The 13,976-nt window shown below is 37.1% G+C and overlaps 1 protein-coding gene across 1 annotated transcript in view; it reads left to right on the top strand.

The window, feature by feature from the left end:
• Positions 1 to 13,976, top strand: part of ATE1 (arginyltransferase 1) — a gene marked incomplete at its 3' end in the record, with an annotated part of 83,872 nt that overhangs the window by 54,780 nt on the left and 15,116 nt on the right. The window contains exon 12 of the mRNA XM_082002170.1: positions 9,509 to 9,629. Within this exon, the coding sequence (XP_081858296.1) occupies positions 9,509 to 9,629 (121 nt within the window). The remainder of the gene's footprint in view (positions 1 to 9,508; positions 9,630 to 13,976) is intronic.

Genomic DNA, 13,976 nt, shown 5'->3' with positions numbered 1-13,976 from the left:
TTCCTGTAATATACTTGATATTTTTTAAGCTGTTGAAAAAGTTGACTGAAATTCAGAGAAGCTAATATTCATCAAATATACAAGCTTATGTCTTCTTTCTTACTGTTTTCCACTCAAGCTTTCTCAAACTCTGCTACTTTTTTTAGGATTCTTGAGTAGCTTCTCTATGGCCAAGACAGATACTAGCTGCCAGCTTGAGAAGTATGTCTGTATAGTACCATCTTTAATTAGCTTCTTCCCAAATGGATGTTTAATAGCAATTTTCAGTAAATCTTAACTGGTTTAATATATTTTATGTAAAAAAACAGAAAATAATGGTTTTTTCCTAGAATATTTTTTAACATATGGCTGTTTTAAATTTATAGGGAATCTCAGTCTGTAAATGTGTACAACTGCACCTTGAATTAGTAATTCTTTAGAATTTCAGTCTTCTGTTGATGTCACTGTTCTGCCAGTTTAGTATCGCTGATACTAAATAGTAGTAAATGAGAGAGATAAAATGGCAATATTTGGAACTATGCAGTGTTTTAATATTCTCAGTGGTGGTCTCTGGCATTCCAGACAGGAATGTACAGTAGGGTTTTCCTGTAAGTACTATTCCATCTCAGCATCTCTGATTTTTGTATGCCAAACACAAAGTTTATGTCACAACATTGAAAGCTAAACTTAGTTTCAATAGTCTGTTTTAATAAAATACCATTGTGTACAGTACAGATTAGCAGATATAAGCAAAAAAAAAAGTAGCTTTGTGAACTTAAAAAATGCAAAATAGATGCATCAGTAGTTCGATGTTGTAAAAGCACATGCTTAAAAAGTTACCCTAATTTTATATAAGCTTTTTTGAGTAGCTACATACTTGTAATTTCTCTCTGTTTCTCAGTTTCAAGAGTTGTATTCATACTTGTCTGTCATTTGGATATTATTATTTCAGCTTTGGATAAACAGCCAGCCAGCTTAGAGCAGTTCGGAATCCACATACTTGCTGTTTCTGTCATCAAAAGTCTGGAACCAGGGTACAATAGCTGTTGTAGGCTAAATAATGCTGCTTATTGGTCTTCAAAGGACCGTTTGATAGGACAAGAGGAAATGGCCTCAAGTTGCGCCAGGGGAGGTTTAGATTGGATATTAGGAAAAATGTCCTTACAGAGGGAGTGGTCAAGCATGGGACCAGGCTGCCCAAGGAGGTGGTGGAGTCACCATCACTGGAAGTGTTCAAAAAAACATGTAGATGTGGCACTTCAGGATATGGTTTAGTGGGCATGGTGGTGTTGGGTTGGTGGTTGGACTTGAAGATCTTAGAGGTCTTTTCCAACCTTAATGATTCTGTGATTCAGTTTGTAATGTTTTGTACTGTTGTCTCTGCAGTGTGAAACACCGCATACATGGCAAGTTCAGCCTAGCAGCATTTGCTGTTTAGATCAAGCCTACTGAAATTTAAGAGCAGTAAATGTAGACCTTGTTTGTTTGTATGTATCTATCCATCTATCTATCTTAGAAGAAACAATGAGTGAGAACAGGGATGGAGTGGGAATAGACACACTTGTTTAATGGCTTGTGTCCAAGTTCAGAAATGTTACTGTTCTAGACACCCATTGGCTTGAGTAAATCTCAAAATGCAAAGAATACGAACATAAAAGGCTAGTAACCACCCCCCTGCAAAAGCTATTGTTATCTTTTCGTAAGTATTCATTTAAGTTTGTGTATCTAGTCATCAAGGAGATGCTAAAAAGTGTAGTTTTTACAATGCAATTCCTGAACATACAGATTTATTTTTTTTCCTTTTTTTTGTGCAAGCCTAATCACTGGCTTTACTTCAGAGCTAATGGCCTTAATATAGTGGCTTCAGATACATGACTATGGTTGCTTAGAACAAGCAATGGAAACCTCTCATTGGTCTTTATAAATCAAAAAGAACAAACTCTTGGCAAGAAGTCTTGGAGTAGAGATCAACGCTTGAAAGTGGTTGACAAAGTACGCCCAGAGCTCTGCGTTATCTTTAGCTCTGGACAGTTGCATCCCGAGCTGATAAAAGAGAGGCGATAAGCGCCCGCCATGCACACAGCACTTCCACAGCGGCCTCCATGACAGTGAAACAAAAGTCTCTTGAGTGTACTAATTACTTTTAAACTTGAAACCAGAATTATCTCCTTGATTAATACGGTAGTGTTACAGAGGATAATGGGATCTGTTTGAGCACGGTCATGGATACACGTTATCTAAAGCAGCACTTTTGTTGGCTTCTTGGATCTTGCTGTTGGCATGTTTGTGTATTAATGTGCGGCAGCTCATAGCTTGGATCTTGTGACATAAACCCCCACAGCCTCCCTTAGCTTGTTACACTCACTGAGTGGAGGGAAAGATAATATTGGCATATAAAAGGAGGAAGAAGAGCTGGACAGAGTTTGAGACTAAAGGGGAAAGGCAGAAAAAACCTATCCCAAATTTTGCCCTTTTTCCTCAGTGGAAAGCAATTTTGTCTCTCGCAGTCCATGAGCCTTTTCAGACACCTTTTGGCCATTTTCCAGTATCAAAAGCAAGCTAGAAAGTTTTAAATATTTCAGATTATTTTTATGAAAGAGGACAAGGTGAAGGCAGCTATTTAGAGTGTACAATGAGTTATGAAGATAGCAGAATCCAAACAATTCAGCAATAGCATGGGATCCCTAGCAATAGCATGGGTTGGAAAAACGAAGAAATGATAATACTTTCTGAAAATATTTTGAGGTGGGGGGGGCAGAAGTATTTCTTTGTAAGTGCTTCTGTGCAAACCACCATAAGCAAATAAAGTGCTGAGATTTACCTTAAATCTGAATGAACTGTAAGGTAAATTTAATTTCATTCCATTTTTGTGGAGTGTGTAGACAGTTAATGGCTAAATAATGGCATGATGGTTGTAGGACATTGAGCGTGAGTCTTGGCTGTCTTCCTTTTTGTCTTTTACTCATTATCGTAATCTGTTTCATACTTACCTGAGGTATTTTATTACCTGAGAAACACTATTAAAACTTTCTGAAACACTAAAATTTTTTTATATTGAGTGAAGAACAGCTAAGTAGGAATATGCAGTCAAAATTTATAAGAAACTATTTGTTTCTTACTAGTTGTAAGACACGTAGAAAGTAAGTGCCATCATTATTTTTTCCTTGGAAACAGTTTATCATTAGTTATTTCTGTTAATACTTTACATTGCATTGAGGGATAAACAGAAAATAGTTGACAGTTGACAAGTGATGCCGTTGCTCTGGTCTAAATATTGTTGGTGCTCTTTTTAAAAGAAAATAGCAAAAAACTAACGTCACAAAAGATGAACCGGTCTAAGTAACTGTTGGTACACTTGTATTTGAAACAGAACTTGAAATATTTGCACTTCACTTACAGAAAAATGAAACAATATAGGAGGAGGTGAGCATTTGCTCTGAGTGTCTATGTTTGAGAGACGTTGGGAAGCAAGTTACAGCTTGCTGGCTGGCCTGTAAAATTCCCATTACACAGGTTTTGTGCCTGTGATAATCTGACTAAAAGAATGAGAATCAGCACAGCTTTTTGAAGAGGAAGGGCTTGCACTTCATATACTTCTCCAAAATAGTACGAGTTTTATGAGCTACAAAATGAATTTTGGTTATTATTCATAACGTCTTTTAAGGATTACAGTGCATTATGTGGTGCATTAAGGTGGCCAAGCTGCCAAGAATAGAGCTCTGCGGTCCTAAAAATGCTGATTGCATAATTAATTCAAAGTTTGCAGTTTAGATAAAATCAACTTGTTTGATACTGGCACCAGAGTACCAGGCAGGCTGTTTGCACGTGCAGCTGTGGACCCCATGGTTAAATCCAAATTGTTGTTACTTATTCATTGAGTTGCCCACAAGCTATACATCGGCCGATTTAACTTCTTTTTGGTATGTACTTTCTTGTATGCTGAATAGTTTTTGATTATAAATCTGAAGTCTCCAACCATCTCTCATTGGGATAAATCGAGCAGCTTTATTTATCATATCTATTAATCTTAGGGGTTTTTTTTGTTGTTGTTTAAAAAGATCAACAAAATTTGTGATGCTGAGGCAGGAGTGCATTTGTGGAGGTTGTTTTGGCGGTTGGGTTGGTTTTGTTCTTTTTTCCTTAAGTCTTTCAGACCTTCCACAGACGGATCCCGCGTGAGCGAGTGCTGACGGTTGGAAGCGCAAACGGCTTCGGATGTTCAGCTCTGCGTCCCCACCGGCGCTGGCTCGCCGTGCGGGCGCAGCGTGGCGCGGTCCGGCCATCGTCTGCGGAAACGCAGTGGTTCGTTACTTGCAAAGGACTCTCCTGGGGATCGATAAAGCCTATTTCTGTTTATGTAACGAGATCAGGGAGCAAGGGTCTGCTGTCATACTTTGCTGATGGGATTCCAGCAGGGTTGTCTTTCAATGAAAAGACTGAATTTAATAAACCTGTAGTCTGGCGCGCTCTTTCTTGGGCGGCGCTGCCTTGCGCTAATGGATTGCTGTTGATAATTTAGGGTTACTTTGTTTACGTAGTCTGAGAGCTTCTTTTTAAGCAGCTGGCTGGAGATGGAGATGAAGGCAGTCTTAATTCACTTTTAATAAAAGATCAATGGGTTTATTGTGAAAAAATAGAATACAGATGTAAACTGTACCTGATAAAAGAATTAAATGTGTGTTTAACCTTCCTATTTTGTTTTTTCAGTGCTACTGGTGCTTGACCTTCTTTGGTTTTGAGACTATTCTCTTTCTTGGTAGTTTTACTTTTTAAATTTTACTTAGACTACAAAAACAAACTCTGCTGGTGTTTTTCATCTCAAGTGCTTACCAAATCCCTCAGATTTTACAAAATATTTAAAAAGTAATCTCCAGACTAAAGTCTCATTAAAACCTTTGCCCTTCCTGTGGAACAAAAGTTCAGAGAAGTTCTGGTCAATTCTGATTTGGAAACTGTGAAACAAAAAAAAACACCCCATGGTGTGAAGTATTAATTTAGGCTTGGCAGCCTCACTGTAAAATTTATTTCCAGAAGTTTCCAATTAAAATGCAGCATGTCTAATAGTATAAGGGAAAGCACCTTAAAGGCTCTTTCTTTTATATTGTGTGGGAGGAAAAATGCCCCAAACGTAGTGAAAATAAGAAGTCTTGGATGTATTTTTTATTAAATAGTCATATATGTTGACTTATTAGGGGAAACTACATTCTCGGGATTTTCTTAGCTATACTGATTTTCAGTGCTGCTTTTTAATCAAGCCACTTGATAGATTAGTCAGATACTTATAAAGATGCAATTTTTCTTTTGGTTTTCTTTGTCTTTATTACACGTTGTGCTCTCCTGCTGCTTGGACAATGCAGTTTGGATGTTTCCCCCCTGTGGCCCTTTCCCCCTGTTGCAAAGGAGAGAAAACAAAATCGGAAAGAGGACAAATTGACTAGGATGGTTAAAGATATGGAATAGCCTAAGAGGAACAAATAAAGGAATTTAGGTCCCTTCAGACTGATGGAGAGAGCACATTTATCTGTAAAACCATGGTCACAAGGCAACAACTGTTCACTGCATTTCTGTAAAACGTAGGAACGGTCATCAAGTGGAACGACAGTTTGCAGGTTGAAGTAAATTAAAGCAGTTGGTCAGGATTGCTGAATGGCAAAATGCATTATTACTGTAAGTTATCTGGTTGTGGAAGGATCTGTACTGCAAACTGTTGGAGGTCAAGAGTATTGTCAGGGTAATACTATATGCTTTTATACTGTTCTTTTAAACTTTGCTAAGCGTTTTCTATTGATGGCCGTCAGAGACGGGATATTTGACTATACCGTGGATATCTGGTATGACCTGCAGTGGCTGTTCTCATCTTGTAACAGCTTGAAATGTGTTAATATTCTGTCTCGAGAAGGGTGTTTCTGAATGTCCTTGAAAATTTTAAACAACATCAAAAATAACAACAATTTAGGCAAAATGTATTTCTTTTTCTTTCCAAAAACATTTCAAAATAGCACATTTTATGTCTTATTGGATATTTCTCAACAAAATGTAGATGTGCAGACAGAAATCTGTGCAGTTGTATATTGACATAGTGCATTTCATCTCCGGGTGGTACTGGGTTTAAGAAGCTGAAACCTAAGGCAAGTGCATAGGGATGGTCTGTAAGATGATACTTTTTGTTGAAAGTCTTGTAGTTAAGTATTCCCAAGACGGTCTGGACAGTGTAAACAGTGCTACTGTGCAAGAGGTCTTATACTGTGAGATAAAAGAAAGCAAAACGTTTTCAGTTGTGGGTTTTTACCATAGACTGAATTACTTCTGAAATGTATGCTAATTTAATCTGAAGTCAAAGAGAAATGATTTTCAAAAATAGTTTTACAAACCTGATGAAGTTCTTCTATGGTGATAAATAGCCCTGCAGCAGTTCCCTTCAGGAGATCCGCTTTCTATTTTGGATTTACGTTGGGTCTATACTACAAATCCGCAATATTAAGAATAAGAAGGAATATAAATAGTATGCATCGAGGCAATTTTTCTAGCTGATGTAATGTTTTCCGAGTGAATAATGAAATATGAACGTTTTTCTTGAAGTACAGGTGCTCCTGTACATGAGGCAGAATCTGGCTGGATTCTCAGGTTCAGATTTTTAACAGCCCAGGAATAAGGGCCGGGGGGAAGGCAAGTGAGGTGGATTCATTGTTTATTTTCCTGTTGAGTTTTTGATATTTTTGAGTAAGTAAATTGAGAGTAAGTGCTTAGGGGAGGAAAAAAACGGGACGAAAGACCTTAGAAATGACTGCATTTGATTCTGCGGATTGCCTTTTTAATTCTGTCAATACAGAGACGGTGCCAACGCTCTTCATTGGGAAACTCACCGCTGCGTGTCTCCCCGTTCCCCCTTCCTCCACAGAATGAGTCATGGGATGTGGGTTTAACCAGCAGAGTAAATAAAATGCCTTTACGGGAGAAATACCATACTTCTAGTATGTTTGGAAACATTTTTAAAAAGGGAGCATCAATGGCTTGTTTAATTTTTACCTCAAATTAGATTGTGCGTCTCTGGTCAGAGATGTGTCATCGCCTCAGCCTCACATACCTTCAGGGAAGCTTATTAACAAGATTCTACATTTTGGGGGATGAAAACATCTAATGGAAGTTACTTCAGAACTACTTCTTCCTTTTCCCCTCCTAAGTAGGGTGTTTTGACGCCTAAAATAAATACTGAATCTACAGTGGTGGGGTGAATAATCAAATTTTCCCATTACTCTTTTGCTCAGTACTGAAGAAGCTCTTTTTTGTTACAACCAAACGAGTAATGCTGCAGTGCAGTTAATTTTATACATCCCATTTTATGACAGAATGTGACATTATAGAAGTAATTGGGGAATTTAGAGTCGGGTTGCGTAGTGGTATAACCTTCACGTGTGGGGTTCGCAAGTGGGATGTATCTCAGGACGTAGGGGCAGTATCTTCTGGGAACACTGTAAGTGGCCGAGCAATCTGTACTCACACCTGTGAGTATACCCATGCTGCTAGGAAAGACTAAATTGCCACTTTATACTTAAGCGACAGCTCTGAAAGGTGGTTACAGGGCTATTTCTGCCGTCTTGGCCAGTTGAGAAAATGTCTTTAAATCAACAAGTAATTGTGGTCTAATATTTTTTTTTAGATCTGACTGAAAAAGCATATTTTTTCCCAAAGTCCTTAAATTGTTTCATCTGAGTAATGGTGACCAAAAGTGTTCTTTATGCATTACTTTCACATACCTTTCAACTACTTCTGTTTAGATAGCGTAACATATCAAAGTGGTTTATTTAATAATGTCATTTCCATTCTCTGGCTTTAGAAGATTTTCTGAGGTCTTGAGGTTTAAGCTTCTCCATGGAATTTGAGGAATATTGTTTTAACATCGTATAGAAATTTGCATTTAATTTAAAAAAAGAGAGACACAGACCAAAACCCCAACAAAACCAACAACAGTAGTTACAAGTCAATCCTGAATGTCTTTCAAATAAGAAGATCAGAGACATACAGACTCATTTTGGAAAGTTATATCAGGTATTTGATGAGTTTCAGCATGAAGCTTGGTAGTTTGGCTTTTTTATGTGAACAGTAATGACTTTGTTTTTATCAGATAATTTTTGTATTTCTTACTTCAACAATTTACAGTTGGTGAGAAATACATAATGAAAAATTCTACTGTAAATATTTAGAGTGGAACAGTAAGAGAACAAAAGGAATTGAGAATTTCTGCAAACATTCAAAAAGTGATTCTTCTAATTCTGCAAAATTGGGTGTTGCTTCATAAGGGTGTGTCTAGAAGAATAGCAGAGCTTGTGAATGCAACTTCTTAAAATAAGTCTTTATTGTAGACTGTAGTCACAGGAATTACCGGTGTCCCTTCCCAGACATTGGTCAGCTTCATTCAAGACCACTTTGCCTTTTTTCATAGTAGATGTTGGGAAAAAAAATCAACTTCATATGAAGATGATCATCTTTATTACCTATAGAAACTAACTGATATGAAGAAGTCTTAATTGCATCAGCTGCAGTGTGACTTCTTATAATACCCAGACTTTTTAACTGTTGCTTCAAGACCTGTATAATTAAGATCCTTAAACTCTTTCATTCTATTTACTGTATGTCTGTTTTTCAAGCTGATACATGAAATGTATTTTCAGTTTAAAAATTAATTTGATATTGCTGCCATATGGCTCTGAATGTTGAGAGGGTATGGATTTAAGTTAATAATGGCTCAAAGATAGATTTTTGACTTAAGTTATAGGCTGATGAATAATCTTATTTTAAATCAGCTGAAGATCTGATTAGAGGAGGTTATTATTGCTGAGGTGGTGATTTTCTGTGTAGCTGAAGGGAAAATAATTATGGCTGGTTAGTTTCTGAGAATGTCTGCAAAGAATATCTTTTTAATAAATCAACAAAAAATGATAGAATTTCACTAATCATTACCTGTAAGCTATTCCAGGAAAAACTCCATAAATTAAAAAGAAAATGTTACTAGTTAAGTAGCAACCAACAAAGTACTCCATCACATATGCAATAAAAATAGCATCCTGCTTACTGTTAAGTGGTTTTTTTTCTATCAGATTTTTTTGGGGGCTCCATTATTTGCTAGAATGAGCAACACCTGAGATGAGCTGCTTTTGGAAGTGCTGAGTTTTTTTTTAGTGTCGGCACCAGCTCAGCAGAACTCTAGAGGATAACTTAAACACAGAGTTTCAGTAAGCAAAGCCAAAACTTTTGTAGTGCATCTTGGATACTGTAAAAACGTGTTATGTTAATTTTACTTTTTCTTCAAGTGCCAAAGTTAAGTTTGTATTCCTGAAATGGTGCTGAAATTACTAAAGGGGTAAGCTTGTGATTTCAGTGAAGCTGTTTCTGACTCATTTGGTGTAGATTAGATTAAAAGTATTCCTTGTTCATAGGAAAATCTGGAAGGTTATAGCCAGAGTGTTCTTGCACAACTGATATGCTACTCTTTTTTTTTTTCTTTTTTTTGTTTTTCTTTTCTCTTTTCTAGGGTCAGTATAGGCCCTCTGACTTGTTGTGTCCAGAGACATATGTCTGGACACCTATTGAGCGATGTCTACCCCTGCTCGAGCATTCTAAATACTGCCGATTCAACCAGGATGTAAAAGCCGGTAAGCTTACAAGTAATGATAGGTCTGTAAATTGTCTTGTTTTTATAATGTATTGGGATGATCTGCTGCTAAAACATGATGGAAATCTTATCTGTAAAGCATAAAAAGCGTGAAACTCACAACTCCTCCAGCAAGCATTAGCAAAAAGAGAGGTTTATCTTTTAACATAAAATAAGCAATACAAATGTTAAGTACGTTCTGTTTTGTAGACTATATATAGGTCAAAATTAAGACATATTGCTGCCTTGCAGATAATTCTATTTGTTATTCTGTGCATGAATAAAACCTATCAAATGATTATTTCTCCTCGAGATTCCAGTCAGATGAATGCATAGAGAAAGGAAATTAGAATCAATACAGGGAAGGGAAAGGGCTGGAGAACCTTGAAGGCACCCAGTGCTTTTGTTAAGAGACAAACCAGCAGATTTAGCTTAACAATCTGTCAGTGAATTTGAAGAATGCAATGAGTAGCAGAAACACCTTAAACATCTTGAAGTAGATGGGACATGGATTTTTACATTCTGTAAAATAGATACTTAGTGATTTGCCAGCATAGAATGGTCAAGAATATTACTGACCAGAACATAATACAGTAATGATACTGTAAACCAATGCAATCAAATGGAAAAAAATCCATGTACTTGCTTTAGCTACTGACTCTGTGGGCTAATTGCAGGCCCCAAGGAAGCTATGTTAGAGGACGCTTGGCGGGGTGCTTGGGTGGGGAAAAAAGCCCGACTTATTAACTTTTTCTGTTAATTGCAATTGATGAATATCTCTTCTTGAATTCTTCTCTTTCCCTATTGAATAACGGTTGAGAAAGGTTGTGGTATTATTCAGAGATGTTGGTGATGAAGCTGAAGAGTACCTTACCCCATGGTCTGTTTCTAGCCATGAAAATACAGTTTTACCTGTCTCTGAGTTTGAGTAGCCTTCAACAGCTGCTGCTTTCTTTTTATTTTTCATGGCTGTAATTTAATAAAATTTTCATTCAGTAGCCGATTAACTGTTGGAAGGACAGGATGTAGATAAATGAAAGGAATTTGAAGAGAGATGTCTACTTAAGCAGGATTCTGAACTTCTGGAGCAGCTGCTTCAGCTTCTTGCTTTTCCTCATCCTGTGCATGTTACCATTCATGCTGTGACTTGGTTGCTCAACTGGAATGCTAAGATAATAATACTTCCTAGTTAAAAATGTTCTGAAAGGGTAAATACTCTGGTTAAAATACTAGAATAATGAGATGAAATACATTTCTAGATGTAGGAACTGATTTAAAAATTTTAGTAGCAGAATTATGTTCCATGCAAATAGAGAATATTCTTCAGAGATTGTGCAGGTAGCCACGCTATGTGGTGGGAAGTAGACTGGGGAGCATGCTTGGATGCTCTTTGAAAAGAGTCTCTGTCACCATGGGAAAAGCTCAGTGTGTAGGAGATTTAAACAGGCAGCACATCATGTCTTGATCAACTAGAATCATCATTAGATTGGCGAGATGAAATTGGAAAAAAATTAGAAATATAGGAGGAAGGAGCGAAGTGATTTTGGAGGCCAGTGGTGTTCAAGAGACTCTTGTTAGAAAGAAAAGTGCATTCATTTAAGTGCAAAAATGACAAATAAACTACTGCCTTTGAACCCGTGTTCACCCCATACAAGCAAACAGGCATCATCCTCTTGATTCTGTGAAATTCCTGTGGCATACCACACATTTGGAAACTGCAGGATATAAAACTTTGCATCATTATCAGCACAGAATATCTTAGTCCAGACACTACTGGAACTGTGACTTACCGCTCCTGTGGTTTAAGGAAATTAAAACATAGCTACATGTTGAAATGCGCTGGACCTGCTGTGAACTTATAGTCATTTCAGCTTTAAGTAATTGCGAGCTCTAAGGAAGCTATTTCTCAACAGTAAAATAATTTTCCTTCTTACTTCTTTTCTCCCTCAATAGTCAGTAATATGAGTTTAATGAAGTTACAGTGAATTTAAAAAAGAGCAATAGGAATGATGGTGTGCTTTATTCCTCTTGAATCAGCTTTCTGTAATATTGCCCGTAATTATGTCGATTAAGTAGGTCATGATTTATCAGGAGTGGGACTTCTGATGTAGAAACTGAGGGGAATAACCAGATCCAGTAAACAACGGGGAGAAATGGTGCGACTTGCATTGCTGCCGGGGCAATAAAACAGTCGCTGGAAATGGTCATCTTTTAATATCGTCTGTAATGTCAGAAAAGTTCTGAAACATTACCTCATACTAGTTTGTTCATAATGTTTGGCAATTTTTAAACTCTTTTTCCTTCCCTTTACAAAAATTAAAAATTTACTGAATAAATTTACCAGTTGCAGGTTATGAAAATGCATTATAGAACAGTGGTGAGTGCTACTTCAGGAGAGGGCACTATGCACTCTGACTTTCCAAGTCTCCAATATGAAAAGGATCTCTGAGTATTCATACACATTACATTGCAAAGCTCCTTCCTATAATCAGATTTATTTTTTCTTTTCTGAAAAAGAAGAGAGAAAAAAAAGAGATGCTCACAAAAAGTAGCAATTTTTTTTCTAAAGTGTCAGAAAATATTAATTGATATTTGCAGAGGATTTTTGTCTGTTTTGCGTTATGTGGCTGTCCGGAGCTGGAGCATTTTCAAATGGTTTTCAAGTGTATTGTTTTCCATCCCCTTCTCCTCTGATGTCTAATGCTTTTGTTAACAGTTGGAGAATGAAGAAGAGAGGACAGGCAAACTAAATGAAGTTCTTAACTCTTTATACCACAGAGATAAGTCTAAAAAAGTATCTTAACAGTTAATAACTTAAATAAACAATCATGGGAACCATAATAACTTTTTATTGTTTAGGATGGCAAATCATGGGGACCTGATGGTTGAAATAGGTCCAACCCTTTACTACTTCTGGCCAGTGTGATGAGATTCAACCTTACTTAACCTCAAAACACTCCAGTCAGACAGAGACAATGACGAGATACTCTGCCAGCAAATGCTCAAATTTGATACTTAAATAAACTGCTAGTAGGCTCTTTATGTGCAGTTCCTAACACGTATTGAAAAACATCAGTTACGTCAGAAAAAAATTTGTGTAGCAACACTCAGACAGCATTTGTGGATGAAAGGTCATGTTTGTCAAGGATTCTTGCTTTTATAAATATCCAGTTTTGCCTAAATTACTTAATGCCTCAGAACAGTTTTTTCATTTTTGTTGTCTGTTCAATTTGAACAATTCAGAAGAGCTGGCATCATCGTATAAATGAGAGGGGTTTATTAGGATTCTGGTATGTTTATTATGAAATAGTGGCCTGTTATTTACTTGCAAAAAATTAGGCAGTTAATGAGGTAGGGCAGGAATAGAGGCTTTGGATACTGATGCATTCTGAAAATTGAGATTGTGCTGAACTGCATTTAACAGGCCATTAGCCTTTACTTTGTAAGGATGAGCCCTATGTGAAATGAAGCTGTAAGTACAGATGGAATTACATTGAAGAAAAAAGAAGTTACTTTAAAGATTGCTCTGCAGATAAGTACTTTTCAGTGACTTTGACAACATATCAAAACTGGTGAGCAAAATTCAGTCATATGATAGTGTCTGCTAAAATATTCCTGGGCACGGTCTTGTCTGTCACACTAGTCAGCTTCCTCCTCTCAGAACTGGTCTTCAGGGTTTTACTTTGTTGGTACTTTCACTAACACCTTTTCCCATGGAACAAATGCAGTATGAAAAGAATTATAAATAATTTACTCAGTACCCTGGCAATACTTTCATCCTTCCACTTTCCATTTTTCTGAGATTAAGCCACTGACATGTCCTTTCTTTTTTTCCTAACATCTGTTGAGAATTTCAGTTTGTTGCACCTGAGAGAAGCCTGTGAAAAATGTCTTCATGAAGTAAAATCTTTATGAAAATCTGCTTTTGGAATGGTAATTAAATTAGTGGGAAACTTCAAATCTTTTTTCCATCACCACTGGCCTGTCAACAGCTTTAAGAAGCAACTTCCGATAAGGGCAGATGCAATCCCAATCTGAAGTGGTGGCTTCAAAGCCTTCATAGTTACAGCGTTCTGACTGTGTCACCTAATGTGGGGTGTATATGTGCCAACCAGGGTGAACAAGGTGCTCTTACCCGAATGACAAAGCTGCGCTTGATCCGAATTGCTAGGCACGGCCCACGCAGTCTCGGTGGTGGAAGCTGCTTCCCGCCTTCCTGTGTCCACTGCCTTCAGCAGAAGCTTTGAGTAGTGCAGATCAAAAAGGACTTTAATGCTTTTTTTTTTTTTTCTCTTGACCGATTTGTTTGCTGAAGTTGATAAATTGGCTAAGATAATACACATCTGTT

Source organism: Phaethon aethereus, assembly GCF_964289735.1.
Source record: "Phaethon aethereus genome assembly, chromosome: 7".
NCBI lineage: Eukaryota > Metazoa > Chordata > Aves > Phaethontiformes > Phaethontidae > Phaethon > Phaethon aethereus.
Note: the sequence above shows the minus strand (reverse complement) of the source record. Positions and strands in the feature narration are given on the sequence as shown.